Source organism: Macrosteles quadrilineatus, unplaced genomic scaffold (assembly GCF_028750875.1).
Source record: "Macrosteles quadrilineatus isolate MER2022 unplaced genomic scaffold, UCM_ALF_1.0 Scaffold_2__2_contigs__length_208266976, whole genome shotgun sequence".
NCBI classification, from domain to species: domain Eukaryota; kingdom Metazoa; phylum Arthropoda; class Insecta; order Hemiptera; family Cicadellidae; genus Macrosteles; species Macrosteles quadrilineatus.
The window spans coordinates 115772131-115791159 of record NW_026542595.1 but is presented as its reverse complement, the minus strand read 5'-3'; the positions used below and the strand labels follow the sequence as shown (position 1 = coordinate 115791159).

Genomic DNA, 19029 nt, shown 5'->3' with positions numbered 1-19029 from the left:
AAACTTGATAGAGGACATATTCATGGATACCATGGTATCAATGTATTATTTCAGGAACGTCAGAGCGTCTATCAAGGTGCATATAAGTGACGACGCGCCCGCGCTACTATCTATTGGTGGGTATATAACGGGTCAATATTAACTGCCAAAGGGTACCACTATGTAAACTTGATAGAGGACATATTCACGGATACCACGGTATCAATGTATTATCTCAGGAACGCAGGAGCGCTTATCAAGGCGCATATAAGTGACGACGCGCCCGCGCTACTATCTATTGGTGGGTATATAACGGGTCAATATTAACTGCCAAAGGGTACCACTATATAAACTTGATAGAGGACATATTCACGGATACCACGGTATCAATGTATTATCTCAGGAGCGCCTAACAAGGCGCATAGACGTGACGACGCGCCCGCACTACTATCTATTGGTGGGTATATAACGGTTCAATATTAACTGCCAAAGGGTACCACTATATAAACTTGATAGAGGACATATTCACGGATACCACGGTATCAATGTATTATCTCAGGAACGCAGGAGCGCTTATCAAGGCGCATATGAGTGACGACGCGCCCGCGCTAATATCTATTGGTGGGTATATAACAGGTCAATATTAACTGCTAAAGGGTACCACTATATAAACTTGATAGAGGTCATATTCACGGATACCACGGTATCAATGTATTATCTCAGGAACGCAGGAGCGCTTATCAAGGCGCATAGACGTGACGACGCGCCCGCGCTACTATCTATTGGTGGGTATATAACGGGTCAATATTAACTGCCAAAGGGTACCACTATATAAACTTGATAGAGGACATATTCACGGATACCACGGTATCAATGTATTATCTCAGGAACGTAGGAGCGCCTATCAAGGCGCATATAAGTGACGACGCGCCCGCGCTAATATCTATTGTTGGGTATATAACGGGTCAATATTAACTGCATAAGGGCACCACTATATAAACTTGATAGAGGACATATTCAAGGATACCACGGTATCAATGTATTATCTCAGGAACGCAGGAGCGCCTGACGACGCGCCCGCGCTACTATCTATTGGTGGGTATATAACCGGTCAATATTAACTGCCAAAGGGTACAACTATATAAACTTGATAGAGGACATATTCACGTATACCACGGTATCAATGTATTATCTCAGGAACGTCAGAGCGTCTATCAAGGTGCATATAAGTGACGACGCGCCCGCGCTACTATCTATTGGTGGGTATATACGGGTCAATATTAACTGCCAAAGGGTACCACTATATAAACTTGATAGAGGACATATTCACGGATACCACGGTATCAATGTATTATCTCAGGAACGCAGGAGCGCCTATCAAGGAGCATAGACGTGACGAGGCGCCCGCGCTACTATCTATTGGTGGGTATATAACGGGTCAATATTAACTGCCAAAGGGTACCACTATATAAACTTGATAGAGGACATATTCACGGATACCACGGTATCAATGTATTATGTCAGGAACGCAGGAGCGCTTATCAAGGCGCATATAAGTGACGACGCGCCCGCGCTACTATCTATTGGTGGGTATATAACGGGTCAATATTAACTGCCAAAGGGTACCACTATATAAACTTGATAGAGGACATATTCACGGATACCACGGTATCAATGTATTATCTCAGGAACGCAGGAGCGCCTGACGACGCGCCCGCGCTACTATCTATTGGTGGGTATATAACCGGTCAATATTAACTGCCAAAGGGTACAACTATATAAACTTGATAGAGGACATATTCACGTATACCACGGTATCAATGTATTATCTCAGGAACGTCAGAGCGTCTATCAAGGTGCATATAAGTGACGACGCGCCCGCGCTACTATCTATTGGTGGGTATATAACGGGTCAATATTAACTGCCAAAGGGTACCACTATGTAAACTTGATAGAGGACATATTCACGGATACCACGGTATCAATGTATTATCTCAGGAACGCAGGAGCGCTTATCAAGGCGCATATGAGTGACGACGCGCCCGCGCTAATATCTATTGGTGGGTATATAACAGGTCAATATTAACTGCCAAAGGGTACCACTATGTAAACTTGATAGAGGACATATTCACGGATACCACGGTATCAATGTATTATCTCAGGAACGCAGGAGCGCTTATCAAGGCGCATATAAGTGACGACGCGCCCGCGCTACTATCTATTGGTGGGTATATAACGGGTCAATATTAACTGCCAAAGGGTACCACTATATAAACTTGATAGAGGACATATTCACGGATACCACGGTATCAATGTATTATCTCAGGAGCGCCTAACAAGGCGCATAGACGTGACGACGCGCCCGCACTACTATCTATTGGTGGGTATATAACGGTTCAATATTAACTGCCAAAGGGTACCACTATATAAACTTGATAGAGGACATATTCACGGATACCACGGTATCAATGTATTATCTCAGGAACGCAGGAGCGCTTATCAAGGCGCATATGAGTGACGACGCGCCCGCGCTAATATCTATTGGTGGGTATATAACAGGTCAATATTAACTGCTAAAGGGTACCACTATATAAACTTGATAGAGGTCATATTCACGGATACCACGGTATCAATGTATTATCTCAGGAACGCAGGAGCGCTTATCAAGGCGCATAGACGTGACGACGCGCCCGCGCTACTATCTATTGGTGGGTATATAACGGGTCAATATTAACTGCCAAAGGGTACCACTATATAAACTTGATAGAGGACATATTCACGGATACCACGGTATCAATGTATTATCTCAGGAACGTAGGAGCGCCTATCAAGGCGCATATAAGTGACGACGCGCCCGCGCTAATATCTATTGTTGGGTATATAACGGGTCAATATTAACTGCATAAGGGCACCACTATATAAACTTGATAGAGGACATATTCAAGGATACCACGGTATCAATGTATTATCTCAGGAACGCAGGAGCGCCTGACGACGCGCCCGCGCTACTATCTATTGGTGGGTATATAACCGGTCAATATTAACTGCCAAAGGGTACAACTATATAAACTTGATAGAGGACATATTCACGTATACCACGGTATCAATGTATTATCTCAGGAACGTCAGAGCGTCTATCAAGGTGCATATAAGTGACGACGCGCCCGCGCTACTATCTATTGGTGGGTATATACGGGTCAATATTAACTGCCAAAGGGTACCACTATATAAACTTGATAGAGGACATATTCACGGATACCACGGTATCAATGTATTATCTCAGGAACGCAGGAGCGCCTATCAAGGAGCATAGACGTGACGAGGCGCCCGCGCTACTATCTATTGGTGGGTATATAACGGGTCAATATTAACTGCCAAAGGGTACCACTATATAAACTTGATAGAGGACATATTCACGGATACCACGGTATCAATGTATTATGTCAGGAACGCAGGAGCGCTTATCAAGGCGCATATAAGTGACGACGCGCCCGCGCTACTATCTATTGGTGGGTATATAACGGGTCAATATTAACTGCCAAAGGGTACCACTATATAAACTTGATAGAGGACATATTCACGGATACCACGGTATCAATGTATTATCTCAGGAACGCAGGAGCGCCTGACGACGCGCCCGCGCTACTATCTATTGGTGGGTATATAACCGGTCAATATTAACTGCCAAAGGGTACAACTATATAAACTTGATAGAGGACATATTCACGTATACCACGGTATCAATGTATTATCTCAGGAACGTCAGAGCGTCTATCAAGGTGCATATAAGTGACGACGCGCCCGCGCTACTATCTATTGGTGGGTATATAACGGGTCAATATTAACTGCCAAAGGGTACCACTATGTAAACTTGATAGAGGACATATTCACGGATACCACGGTATCAATGTATTATCTCAGGAACGCAGGAGCGCTTATCAAGGCGCATATGAGTGACGACGCGCCCGCGCTAATATCTATTGGTGGGTATATAACAGGTCAATATTAACTGCTAAAGGGTACCACTATATAAACTTGATAGAGGTCATATTCACGGATACCACGGTATCAATGTATTATCTCAGGAACGCAGGAGCGCTTATCAAGGCGCATATAAGTGACGACGCGCCCGCGCTACTATCTATTGGTGGGTATATAACGGGTCAATATTAACTGCCAAAGGGTACCACTATATAAACTTGATAGAGGACATATTCATGGATACCACGGTATCAATGTATTATCTCAGGAGCGCCTAACAAGGCGCATAGACGTGACGACGCGCCCGCACTACTATCTATTGGTGGGTATATAACGGGTCAATATTAACTGCCAAAGGGTACCACTATATAAACTTGATAGAGGACATATTCACGGATACCACGGTATCAATGTATTATCTCAGGAACGCAGGAGCGCCTGACGACGCGCCCGCGCTACTATCTATTGGTGGGTATATAACCGGTCAATATTAACTGCCAAAGGGTACCACTATATAAACTTGATAGAGGACATATTCAGGGATACCAAGGTATCAATGTATTATCTCAGGAACGCAGGAGCGCTTATCAAGGCGCATATAAGTGACGACGCGCCCGCGCTAATATCTATTGGTGGGTATATAACGGGTCAATATTAACTGCCAAAGGGTACCACTATATAAACTTGATAGAGGACATATTCACGGATACCACGGTATCAATGTATTATCTCAGGAACGCAGGAGCGCTTATCAAGGCGCATATAAGTGACGACGCACCCGCGCTACTATCTATTGGTGGGTATATAACGGGTCAATATTAACTGCCAAAGGGTACCACTATATAAACTTGATAGAGGACATATTCACGGATACCACGGTATCAATGTATTATCTCAGGAGCGCCTAACAAGGCGCATAGACGTGACGACGCGCCCGCGCTACTATCTATTGGTGGGTATATAACGGGTCAATATTAACTGCCAAAGGGTACCACTATATAAACTTGATAGAGGACATATTCACGGATACCACGGTATCAATGTATTATCTCAGGAACGCAGGAGCGCCTATCAAGGCGCATAGACGTGACGACGCGCCCGCACCACTATCTATTGGTGGGTATATAACGGGTCAATATTAACTGCCAAAGGGTACCACTATATAAACTTGATAGAGGTCATATTCACGGATACCACGGTATCAATGTATTATCTCAGGAACGCAGGAGCGCTTATCAAGGCGCATATAAGTGACGACGCGCCCGCGCTACTATCTATTGGTGGGTATATAACGGGTCAATATTAACTGCCAAAGGGTACCACTATAAAAACTTGATAGAGGACATATTCACGGATACCACGGTATCAATGTATTATCTTAGGAACGCAGGAGCGCTTATCAAGGCGCATATAAGTGACGACGCGCCCGCGCTACTATCTATTGGTGGGTATATAACGGGTCAATATTAACTGCCAAAGGGTACCACTATATAAACTTGATAGAGGACATATTCACGGATACCACGGTATCAATGTATTATCTCAGGAACGCAGGAGCGCCTATCAAGGCGCATATAAGTGACGACGCGATCGCGCTAATATCTATTGTTGGGTATATAACGGGTCAATATTAACTGCCAAAGGGCACCACTATATAAACTTGATAGAGGACATATTCACGGATACCACGGTATCAATGTATTATCTCAGGAACGCAGGAGCGCCTGACGACGCGCCCGCGCTACTATCTATTGGTGGGTATATAACCGGTCAATATTAACTGCCAAAGGGTACAACTATATAAACTTGATAGAGGACATATTCACGTATACCACGGTATCAATGTATTATCTCAGGAACGTCAGAGCGTCTATCAAGGTGCATATAAGTGACGACGCGCCCGTGCTACTATCTATTGGTGGGTATATAACCGGTCAATATTAACTGCCAAAGGGTACCACTATATAAACTTGATAGAGGACATATTCACGGATACCACGGTATCAATGTATTATCTCAGGAACGCAGGAGCGCCTATCAAGGCGCATATAAGTGACGAGGCGCCCGCGCTAATATCTATTGGTGGGTATATAACGGGTCAATATTAACTGCCAAAGGGCACCACTATATAAACTTGATAGAGGTCATGTTCACGGTTATCACGGTATCAATGTAGTATCTCAGGAACGAAATCAGCGTCTTCCAGGTCCAGGGGGCTGAAAAGTGACGAAGCTCTCCCGCGAAATGTATTGACGGTGATATAACGGGTCAATAAAAATGCGAAGAGTCAATTACACCAACCGCGGTGTAATTCGGTCCAATAGTATGGTCAGGCTCGCTATCTATTAATATAGCGGTGTGCAAAGGTTTGCAAAAATTTTTTTGTATATAAGATAATAATCAAAGTACATCATGTGATATAGTAACTCGCACCTATATACACGGTTACTGTAAACAAAGAACGTAAAATAAATACCGTATACTGGTTTAGCCTGTATTTATCTGTAGACTATGTTAAGCTAAGGTAAAACAAATTGTGGCACTGTTCTGTGAGTTGAGCAGTAGATTAGTTTATAGTGTGGCACACTATCGGTTCGGTGGAGCGCTGAGTATGACATTGGTTAAAACAGAAATGGTTTAGGCTGTACAGACAATTTTACAAGTACTTTTTTGCTATGAAATTAACCGTTTGCTAAACTTAGTTTTCTTATATCACCATAAACTGACACAAGTATTTGTTATCAATTACGAGTTCTTTAATATTACCTTGACAAGAATCCTTTAGTTCTCCTTTGTGTAAATATTAAAACCATAAAAAAAACTCACGATTAGTAAAGAAACGAGTAATTTATAACACAAAAACAAGATAAGTGAAAGTGATAGGTGAAAGCTGACAACGACAACTGAACTGAGAATGCTGAGAGGGGACATAGAAGAAGTCGAAATTCCAAAAAAATGGTTCTTTAGCACACAAGAACAGGTTTTGGTTGTTTGGAAGCATGCGTTGGGTAGGGTTGGAGGGGCAAATCTTTTGTCATAATATGTCACTGCTCACTTTGTTTAGACTCACAAAAAGAAACTAGTGTTTGGCTATCGATTTAGTGTTATCGATGATATATATATCGACCTGTTATTGATACAGGACAAAAAAACTAGACATTACATAAATAAGGTTAACAATTCATTCTCGTACTAATTACTAGATTGAACATTAACTTAATGAACTGATGCTAAATTAATGTTTATATTAAATTATATTATGTAAGTTAATTACATCGCCTCAACTCCAGTAGCTCAACTCAGTCAAACATTGAATTAACCTATAAATAAAACGTAGTGACGCGAAATGAGTACAATAGATTCCAGGCGGCGCGCGCTCTACTGGTGGCCTTGACTGGTGAGTACACTCGGCCGCTCGCACGCACAGGCGCGGGCACTATTTATTGGTGAGTTATTGGCAGATTCACATCAATGCAGTGGCCGGCAGCTCATCGGCATTTTACCGGCATGTGCAGGGTCTCATTCCCGCCTGTGGTTCACTATTGGAAAATCGGTGTGTGTGCAACGCACCTCAGAGAGGCCCTTTTATTCACAAAGAATTAATCTAACACAAACAAAGTTAATTAACACAAAAACAAACAACAAAGGTAGTGGTTACTCACCTGGGCAGAAAACGCATCATGACGTCTCCATCTCCAGTACAAGCTGCCCCGCCTACAGCCCCGTCTGCGTAGCCTCCAGCCCCTACAAGTGGAGCATCTCCCACCCTCCTACAAACATGCACAGGTTAGTCAACTTAACAAATAATGGTTAATACGTACCTCATCCAGCAATCCTAGTAAAGAGTATAATTTTCTTTTAAGGTAAAATAGTTTTAACTTTTCCTATCACCAGTATTTTAAAACCTTACGTTTCGGGTGTTAAGGAAACTCCTTGTGTTTTCGAGTGACTATGTATCCTTACATTAGGCTACCTAATTAACCTAACTGGCCTTATGTTATTTACACATTAATAACACAAAATATACGATACAGTACGTAAATTGTGGTATTGAAGCAATTACCTAAAACTTATCACAACTATACTTATCAGTCCAAAGCATACAAACTAGCCTGCACTACTTGCACAGTTTGGTTATTATTATTACCAGTTGAGAAGGTAATGCCTTTTTCGGGTGGAATGGTAATATCACCATTTCATTTCATTTTATTTTTTTGTTTCTTTCGCTGAAATGAACTTTAAAAACAAAAACACATGTAGTATAACTTGCTACTCATGTTTTGGCGGTTGAAACTCCACCAACGTCAGGCTGTAAAGTATCCACTTTATGTGTCAGAAAAAGCATAAAACATATTTATTGTTACACTCACCCGGGTATTTTATGATTGGCTCCGTTGCTACTAGTCCCCACGGCTACCTGACCCAGCCGGTCCATGGCTATCATAGAGATTGTGTCGTGGCCGGGCTGTTTGGTTTCACCGTTTGTCCCGTCGCTGCCTCTGCGAGGTTTGTACGGCCCACACTGCTGCTTGGGATCAGGAGCCACATTCTGCAAACAAACAAAGCACTACTAGACATTGTAATACAATCCCGAACCGTTATGATTTACAACAATCAGATCCAGTGAATGAAAAAGTAAAAAAGGTTAACAATTACATAAAAGAGCTTGGAGCTAGGATAAAATCAACATAGATTTGGATCAATTAAAACGACATCATACAAATCAAGGGCTACATCTAAATGGAAGAGGAAAAGTTTAAACTTTAAGGTTAATATTGGAAGCTATTAAAACTGTATTTTCAGATGATTTTAACAGCAAAAAAATCAGTGTGAATGGAGACATGAAACATGTTATCAAAAAGGTTTCAGTTTGAGGCATCTGTGGCTTTTTCTCACTGTGTCTCAGGAGATTTTGGGCATCACAAACATATGAGTGCAGGATTTGCAACTGCATTTGCAGAACACTTTGGGAAACCAAAGGTGTTTAACTGTTTAACTGAAAACTTGACCCTTCAAACCTACAAAAACAGCAGCTCAGTTTATGGACTGTTTACAAAAAATAATTATTTTGATAAGCCAACAACAGAAAGGTATGAAGATGCTTTTGAAAAACTAATTCAGGACTTTAAATCGAGACCTAGGCCTAAGAAAAAATCCACTTAACAGCTGTACAAGACAGATGAGACGAGACTTCCACAAATAGGCACAGGCCTGCCATCCAAGGTCCCCAGGGCAGCCGAACCCCAATTTGAAGCCACTGATCTCCAACCAGCAGCAGATCCTGTTCCGCAGGGAGGACCGCTGCGGCAAGAGTTGCCGTTAGAAGCGCCAAGGGTCAGGGTCTATTCGCCTGAGCCGTCAGTGGACGTGATTTCCAAATTTAGCTAATCATGCTAATGGCATACCCAAGAACAAGAAAGGAGCATTTGCAAGACATGTGTTATTTCTAGACCTCACGACTCAAGAGGTTTCCAGGGTAATAAATAACAAGTAGAGCTTTGTCTCGAGTGAATGATGAAGGTCAAACTATCATTGAACAAAATATAACCAAAGTAAAGTCTATTCTTTCAACAGTGATTTTCTATGGTACCCACGACTTGCCATTAAGAGGGAAAACACAAGATGGCGCCGTTTTCTCCACTTCATGGAGGAATTCAACGATAAAGTTTTACGATCGAACACCTCAAAACTGAACCAAAATACCCCCGCCGCAGCAAACCTGCAGACTAAGCGAATTTCCATTAACCTGATTGGATTTACACTAAAATGCCTCCATAAAAATAGCACATTTATTTCCTATTTAAATAGAATTAGTTTAACGAGTACTTAGGTTTGCTGCAACAGGGAGGGTAAAAAAGATGTTTTATAAAATAATAATAGTTTAGTAAGAAATGAAAGTATTTTCCAAAATCAATCAAAATATGTTCATAAACAAGCAAACTACAACAGTTGACTTATTCTCCATAAGAATAACATGGGAATTTTAAAATTACAATTTTTTTGAATTTTCTCCATAACAATTAGGCGCATAATAACGCTTCAATATACTAAATTATTTGTTTTTTTAAGCTCTACAAAATGGTTTAAAAAGAAATTGTGAAATTTTGTGTTTTAGGGTCAAAAATGGGAAAAACCTATTTTTACCCCATAAAACCCCCCATAAACCCCCGTTCCCATAGTCCGATCATGCTGGTTCGCGAACTCATTCAAGTTTATCCCGCCTTACACCTTCAAACCAAATTTTATCAAAATCGGACAAAAATTACTCAAGTTATCGTGCGGATGGACACATATATATATATCTATATATAGATATATAAAAATTTGAACGAATGGTGTTTTTGGCCTCTGGGGACATCAAAATGAAAAAGTAAATCAGTCCCGGGCTTAGGTCTTACCATGAGACCTACGGTAATAGCTACTTCCCTATAGGGAAATTCGCTAAAATGCTAAATACATTTCTCATAGTATTAAAAATTACCTTATTGATACTGGTGCCACATCATTGAGAAGTGATCTAATGAGAAAAATAAAAGATAACGAGTTCTTTTCAATTTCATCAGATGAAACCATGGACATAGGTGGTACAGTACAGCTATCTCTAGGTGTGAGATACTACGACAGTGAAAAGTTTTCAATAAAGAGTTCCTTAGTTTTACATCGCTAAAAAATGGGATCGATGCTGAAATAATAGTAAATGCTGAACCGTAACCGACGATTTGACAGACTGGAAATTAAATCTAGAACTAGCTGTAGGAAAAGGCTATGATGGATGTAGTACGATGGCTGGAGAAATAAGCGCTGTACATGAAAGAATTAGTAACACATTCCCTATGTAGTAACATTTGTTGTAAAACTAGTGGCTTATAGGGGCAATAGCCCCTAAAAAATATATTATATTCTAGTAATTATTTTGTACAAATTATTAGTCTTATGGGTTACTCTACCTTGGTTATTGTTTAACATTTTTGTATATTATATGTAGGGGCCTAGTTATTACATACATAACCTGCATAATGGATTTTTATGTCTGCTCTGTTAAAAATAAAAATTCCAAAGGACTGTTCATGTGGTGTGTTTATAATATAAACTATCATAATATAGCTAAGGAACATTTTCAATAATAATCTTCATGACTAATAATTAAATGTAAATAAATTTCTTCTAAATTCGCTTTGATAAAACACATAGAGATAATTTGTTTCAAATAAATGCCAATTATTGTGAAAATTTAATCCTTGGAAACTTAAACGGCATATTAGGATCCGTAGATATTAGTTATTACTACTTTACACTTTTTTCAGACATAGCTAACACAACCAATCGTACTCCATAAACTAATTCAGACCCTAGGTTCATATTTCTTATGAGCATCACTACTGAACCAGCTTTTAAAACTAATTTGTGTGGTGGCATTCAAGATAGTGTAATTTAATTCATATAGTCATATGCTATGTTCAACCTCTCTGTAGGGTTAGTATACGTACTAAGGTACATATTACATACATACCATATGCTTTGAAATAAAGTTAAACCACATGTTTAAAAGTAAAAGTACCTGGGGACCGAGCTTTGCTCGGGGAAAATCATTAGTTCACTCTGAAAGCACCTTAGTATTGGAGATGCATAAATCCATTCCCAAACTCCACACGGCTCGCCTTCACCACCATTTCCTACGTCATGGACCTGTTTCCCTCCATTCCCATTGCATTTAAAGATTACAAATACCTTAATCTAATCGTCATAAACAGTTCCCACACTCCGGACTACTCGCCTTGACTACTTCCTTCACCACTTCCTACGTCGCGGACCTGTTTCCCTCCCTTCCCATAACATTTTAGGATTGCCCATACCCTTATCTAATCGTCATAAACAGTTCCCACACCCAGGACAGCTCGCCTTGACTACTTCCTTCACCACTTCCTATGTCGCGGACCTGTTTTCCTTCCTTTCCATAGCATTTTAAGATTGCGGACACCTTAATCTAATCGTCATAAAAAGTTCCCACACTACGGACTACTCGCCTTGACTACTTCCTTCACCACTTCCTACGTCGCGGACCTGTTTTCCTTCCTTCCCATAGCATTTTAGGATTGCAGATACCCTAATCTTATCGTCATAAACATTCCCCACACTCCGGACTGATCGCCTTCACTACTTCCTTCATCACTTCCTACGTCACGGACCTGTTTCCCTCTATTCCCATAGCATTTTATGATTGCCTTTGTTACTTCCTTCACCACTTCCTACGTCGCGGATCTGTTTCCCTCCCATCCCATAGCATTTTAGGATTGCCCATACCCTTATCTAATCGTCATAAACAGTTCCCACACTCCGGACAGCTCGCCTTGACTACTTCCTTCACCACTTCCTACGTCGCGGACCTGTTTCCCTCCCTTCCCATAGCATTTTAGGATTGCCCATATCCTTATCTAATCGTCATAAACAGTTCCCACACTCCGGACAGCTCGCCTTGACTACTTCCTTCATCACTTCCTACGTCACGGACCTGTTTCCCTCTATTCCCATAGCATTTTATGATTGCCTTTATTACTTCCTTCACCACTTCCTATGTCGCGGACCTGTTTCCTTCCCTTCCCATAGCATTTTAGGATTGCAGATACCTTAATCTAATCTAATCGTCATAAACAGATCCCAGACTTCGCACTGCTGCCCTTGACTACAATCATAGATAAAACCATAGACTATAAAACATACTCCCTACAATGTATCGAGTAATCTTCAGTATAATCTTTGCTAAATATTATGCTAATTATTAAGTGATGTTTTCCTTTTGTACTGTATTTGTAATTTGCTAGTATACTGTGGGTAGTTGGCTTACTATGAACACATGCTACAACTTCAAGTCTTTTATTTACTTTATCCTTGTTATTTAATTCATCCAACATGGTTACCTAGCAACTAATGTAAAAAAAAGTTGTTTTCAGTTTCATTTTTCTACGTAATTAGATTTTTGTTGGCAGTTCTAACTGCATGAAACTCGTTTTTAGGCCAAAAATAAACTATTTACAAGATTTGAAGAAAATCGTCGGAGCCGTTTTCGAGATCTTTCTGCAAGCAAGCAAGCAAGCAAGCATACAAGCAAACATTGCTCGTATTAGAGTATAGGATAAGCAGACATGACCTAGATTCCCATGTTATTTAAATGTGAATTATTTTATTCCGTAACAGCCTTTTGGTGCATAATTAAGAAAAATGAATAGTTTTCCCTCAAAATTCACGTCAAGCGTCAAGACCTTTAAAATAAGACCCCTCCCATCCTTCTACGGCCATCCAGTCACTCACAATTTCTTTACGAAAATTTGACTTGCGGAATTATATATATATTGATGATTAGTGTAGTTAGCTATATCGTATTCATTAAGTGACTATGCTATAATTTTAGCTGTCAAATTCAAATTCAAATTTTTTATTTACTCATCACATCTTATAGGCCTAATGCACAAGGTACAAAAGATTGGAGTGTCGTCAGAATATAAACTAAAACTAAAACCAAACTAAAAATAATAAAGTTAACATAAGTAAAATGTCTCATAAATAACTAGAAAAGACCTTATCATTCTTCATTCAGCGTATCATTTTACAAAGTATCCTTAAAAACTCTTCTACAGTGTAGTATGGTTTTTGTAAGAGAAGTTTAAGTATATATCTAAGGGCTAAGTTCTTGGAATTGTTTTTTTGTAAAATGCTGTACAATTTATTATAAACTTTTACTACCATGTATTTTGGAGAGTTTTCATAGAATGAAAGCCTATGCCGAGGAAATTTCAATTTGTTCTGATGTCGTGTTGGATAGGTATGGTTGAATTTACAGTCATCAAAAATTGTAATTTCATTAAACATTAGTTTAACAATTTCAACTATGTCAAGATTTGTAAGTGTTAAGATACCAATATCTTTAAATAAAGATCCGCAGCTTTTACTTCTTTTAACTCGAGCCATAGTCCTCACTATTGATTATTAATGTCTGTCTTATGACATTTTCAATAATTCGTAAAAATTCAAAAGGCAATAAATATATTTCATTTCATTTATACTTCATTTCTTTTTTTTTTATACTTTTCATTTGTTCTTGTTTCTTGTTAGCATGTTGCTAACTTTTATCATTGTGCCAGCCACTGGCTAAATTTAGGTATTAGCGATGTCAGTGATATAGGCTACCACAAATTAGAAACACTGTAGGTACTATAAAAGAAGTGACTACGTTTTTAGGAAGGATTCCAGAAGAAGAAGCGTTGTTGGGACTTAGCAAAACCTTTGTGAAACTAGGTGGACAGAAAAGTACAAGTCGATTTGAAAATTTCATGACAATTTTATTGACATAGTCAATGGCCTTATAACCCTTTCAAAGAGGGAAACAAACAAAACAAAAAGCCTTTCAACTGGACTATACTGCAGATGTTTTAGGTCTTTCTACTCTATGACTAGGCCTCGTACCGATACCAAGCACAGCCACCACTCTAATGTACTGTCGAAGAGTGTAGAGGACTACTACAGAAAATCACATTTTGTACCATATTTGGATTACCTTATCCGAGCCCTGAGTGACCGAATCTTCGAAAAGAACCCGACTTCATATGAATTGTTTAATCTCCACCCCTTGAAAATTAAGTTTAAGGTGTTAAAAATATTTTGTATTCTAGTTTTAAAATATGGAATGACTGTTTCCTTAATTACTTTCTTTGCGTATTCAAGTTTTAGTGGGAAGTGCAGCGCCGACTGACTGATGATAAAGTACTGTGATCAGTGACGTAGCCAGGATTTCAAAATAGGGGGGGGGGGGTCGACCGACCGGGGGGTCTGGGGGTTATTCCATACCCCTTAGGTAAAAGGGGGGCCCGGGAGAATTAAACCCCCCCCCCTAAAACGGTTTTTAGCTCTTTTGGCATTGAAAATAATCAACCCCAACGCCAATACAGTTTGGTTATATAATGTTATATTTAATTTAAAAAAATATATATTTATTATATTTTTACTGCTGTGATTGCTAAGACAAAGTTTCCCGATTGATAGTGTGTTGCTGACTTATTCCTTATGCATTAGTACACTGTCTTTATATTTAAATTTACGTATTATCTTTGATCTTCCAAAATAGTATCATAAAATGTTTATGATCTTGCAAAAATAGAGACAGAGAATTTAGCTTTAACAAGAAAGGTTTACGTAAAAAAATCCCTCCTCTAAGCAGGGGGTTATTCCATACCTACTGACCCCCTGGTCAACCCATGTCGCTCCCCCCTGAAAAAATTACTAGTTACGCCCTTGGTGTACATTCATACTTCAAATCCTCAGAAGAGTAGGAAGCTTTTTATATTTCAAAACCAAACCCAGCTGTCCTTTATTATTGTGTTTGTATAAATGATGCTAGCTAAAAACTCCCCAAAACGGTGTATAAGCATGTTAATTTTTTAAGAGGAGGAACAAATATTAGATTGCCACCTCAAAGTATTTGTGACCCACTACACCCTCAATGAAGTTATAATAATATAGAATAATATCATACAAGACCAAGCAGTAATGGACAGTTTTTAAACAATAGAAAATATTTTCTAAAAATATGAGAAACCAGAACACTAATCTAATCTGTAGATTACATTATTTACTAATTTACTTAAGATAGTAAACTTGCCATCCAGCATTTTTCCTATACGGTACTTTGATTTACAATAGTCACTTTAAATAATAATGTTTGTTATAACCTAACTAAAAATATCATTACTGCAATTTTAATTTTTCTCTCTAGTGGTCCCTCGAATTTGGCATGGTCATTGAGTAAAGTAACAACGCAGATTTAGTCTCTTTGACACATTTTACATCTTCAATTTGTGAGTTTACTAACTGTTTCATCACTACATACCTTTCACCTTACAACATTATTTTTGTATTCAGATATTCATATTCACACTAATATTCAGTTTTAATTTACCCACCTAAATAATGTCGCTGTCACAAAAGTATTTTGTAATAATTATGGTCAAAGCCTTTGGGGATTAAAAGATTTGAAGATTTTGTGAACACTTGTAAATATAATCCTGTAACACAAGATAGTAAACATACACTCAACTCTCAAGTCCCGTAATCTATTTAACTTCCTATCAGCTTAATGGTGACACCAGCTGTGTAGCAATATTCGCATTGGGGTATTATGAGTAACAGTTACAAAACACTTTCTTTCTTGTAAGAAGTGTACTTGATTTCTTACATTTTGGCCGTTCCGACCATTGCTGTGGTCATTGACAGAAATGAGGAAATCTACTGTATGAAAATATTTTCTGGCAAATAAAAAATTCTGAGTTCCAAATTGTTATCTGAACAGTAACTGAGTACCACGATGGCAACATATATGGGTTCTACCAGCACATTTTTGTTTGTATAAACGCAGATAGGTAATTTCTTCTTCCTACACACAAACTTCTTCTCTGCAAAAAATACTTGAACTATATCAACGACTAATAAAATTCTACTTACGGTCCAATAGTTTGGTTGACAGTTGCTTCCGACCCAATTCCGCCAAGTAGCTTCTGACTGGTTCGTCGACAAAGATTCTGACTTGAAGCCCATGTTGATGGCGAACTGAGTGGCCAACTCTCCGACAAGAATGGAGTGTTTGGTGTTCTCCAGGACTCTCCGTGCCACAGAGATGGCGGATTTTACACCTCGTAACGCTCCGACAGCACCGACGTTCATCGTCATCCTATATGAGAAACAGTTGTTGAGTAAAGGTCTAGTATAACAGTAATTGGTTTGACTTTTGTAATCGTGGAGAGAAGTTATTAATTATTTAAGGAACTGCAGACCTTTTTCATTGCAATTCGTAAAATAGAAAGTTTAGGATATGGAATCTGATTCAGTTTGAACGCGAGCAAGTAAAAAAAAATTAAAAAGGATTGGTACACGTAAAGACGCCAAACCTGGAAAATAACTAAAATAAAAACACACAAAACTGTATACAGTCAACTCTTGGTTATCTAAGTCTCGGTTGACCGAGCCAGTCATTAAAAAATAACAAACATAAATAAAGGTCTTAATAGCGAGACAACTACGGGGAGCCGCGATGTTTAATTGTTTAAGAAGCGCGGTCAAGCCGTGGACGTCTCTACTGGCTGCTACTTGGTCCAGCAGTCAACCTGTAACGCCAAAATACTCAGATGATCAATTAATGCTAAGAACTACAGTAGCGCCTGAGATTTTTACTGGCTGTTGCTAGGTCAAGCTTCTATGAATTATCTTCTATTGAAACCTGCGTATTTTCATATCTACCTGACAGATTAAGTTGGCTCTGAACTCGCGCTGGACTTGGTTGGTGTTAGTCGTACTCGTGCTAATCGTGGTTGTGTAGGTGTGTTTATTTTTGCCATTTTAATTGATTGTTTATCGTTTGTTGTTGATTTTTATTGTTGCTATGAGTGGAAAGAGAGTATTAGTTTCTCTTGAAACAAAATTTAATGCTATTAAACATTTGGACAATGGCGAGTCAATTAATAAGGTGGCTGCTGATTTGGGGGTTAGGAAAGTCACTATTGGCAACTGGAGACGAAAACATGAAGAAATAAAAAAAATATGTTAACAAAAGTGTGAGTGGAGGCAGAGTTTCTTAGTCGAAAGACTTTGAAGAAGGGTAACTACAAGCAGACGTTTGAAGCCCTTTTTTTGTGGTTTTCCCAGCTTCGAGGGATGGGCAGTCCTGTGAGTGGGCCAATGCTACAGACTAAGGCGATTGAATACCATAAGAACTTAAAAAGACGGAGAGGAAACATTTACAGCGAGTGAAAACTGGACTGATGGAAGAAGAGGTATGGAATAAGGCAGCTTTTAGTCCTCGCCACCCTAAGTTGAGACAGCCAAAGGCGCACGGCGTATATCTAGTGCGGCCTTGGGCTGCCTCAACTTAGCGTGGCGAGGACTATAATATTAGTGGGGAGAAATTATCAGCAGACTCATCTGAAATGGCGGAATTTCAAAATAAAATTGAAGAAATTATTTTCAAGGAAGGATTAATTTCTGATCAAATTTGTAACTTGGACGAAACAGGCATTAATTTTCTAATGCTGTCTTCAAAGACCTTGACAGCAAAATCCACCAGTTGACCCAGAAACTACTGACACAACAGACAATAGAACAACAGGAGAGTACCAGCCTATCCCAGGCAGTTCAACCTCAATTTTGCTCAATCCCCTGGAGGTGTATAAAGTGGCACCTGAAGTTGGTACGACCCTTTCCGAAAGCCAGCGAAAGGACAACAAGAGTAACAAAGAGGAAGATCGTCAAATCTGAGGTTTTGACAGATACCCCAGTGAAGAACCTTATATTGGAGACACTGGAAAGGGGAAAAAATAAAAAAAATAAGTCACTAAAACAACAGCCTAAACCACAAAATCCTGAAAATGTAAAAAAAGTAGGAGTATTCGTAAAAAACTCTATCAGGAAATACCGGTAACTAGCTCTGAAGAAGAGGAATGGAAAGAGTCTTCTGAAAGCGATCTCGGAGTGGAGTTTTTGGAAGAAGAATCTGAGGCAGGTAGGGATGACAGTAGCCTAAGTCCAAAACCAAACATTGGAGACTTTCTACTTGTTCAAGTTTGCGGTAAGAAGAAAGGCAACGTCAACCACTTTGTAGCTAAGGTGATGGAAGTTGAAGATGTTGGCTATGAAGTTAAGTATATGAAAAGACTTTCCCCTTCATATAACTTTGTTTTTGAAAGTGAAGATTTGTATTTCGTTCTTTCAACTGACATAGTGAAGAAACTGCCTACTCCTACTGTTCACGGACGGAAAGAACCCTGCAAAAGCTTTCTTTCCAATTGTATCCCTCTAAGTATAATGTCCATTAGTCCCATGTACATATTTAAGAAGTTTATATTTTATTAAACACTCTGTAAGAAATTATTTCAGTTTTTTTATGACCCATTGTACCACAGACCCCGACCCACTGTACCCCAGACCCAGAACCACTGTACTCCGGGCCAGGGCACAGTAGGTCAGCATGCAAGGGTTTTTATTTATTATTATGAAGCCTTTTATTCTAGAAATATGATCACAAGAACAATT

General features: G+C 39.3%; 1 protein-coding gene across 1 annotated transcript in view; it reads right to left on the bottom strand.

Annotated features, from left to right (window-relative positions):
• The window catches only part of LOC128984799 (N(4)-(Beta-N-acetylglucosaminyl)-L-asparaginase-like), a 50555-nt gene that overhangs the window by 28791 nt on the left and 2735 nt on the right, over positions 1–19029 (bottom strand). Inside the window, exons 3-5 of the mRNA XM_054404167.1 lie at positions 16450–16675; positions 8331–8509; positions 7623–7730 (exon numbers count right to left, since the gene is read on the bottom strand). Of these exons, the coding sequence (XP_054260142.1) occupies positions 7623–7730; positions 8331–8509; positions 16450–16675 (513 nt within the window). The remainder of the gene's footprint in view (positions 1–7622; positions 7731–8330; positions 8510–16449; positions 16676–19029) is intronic.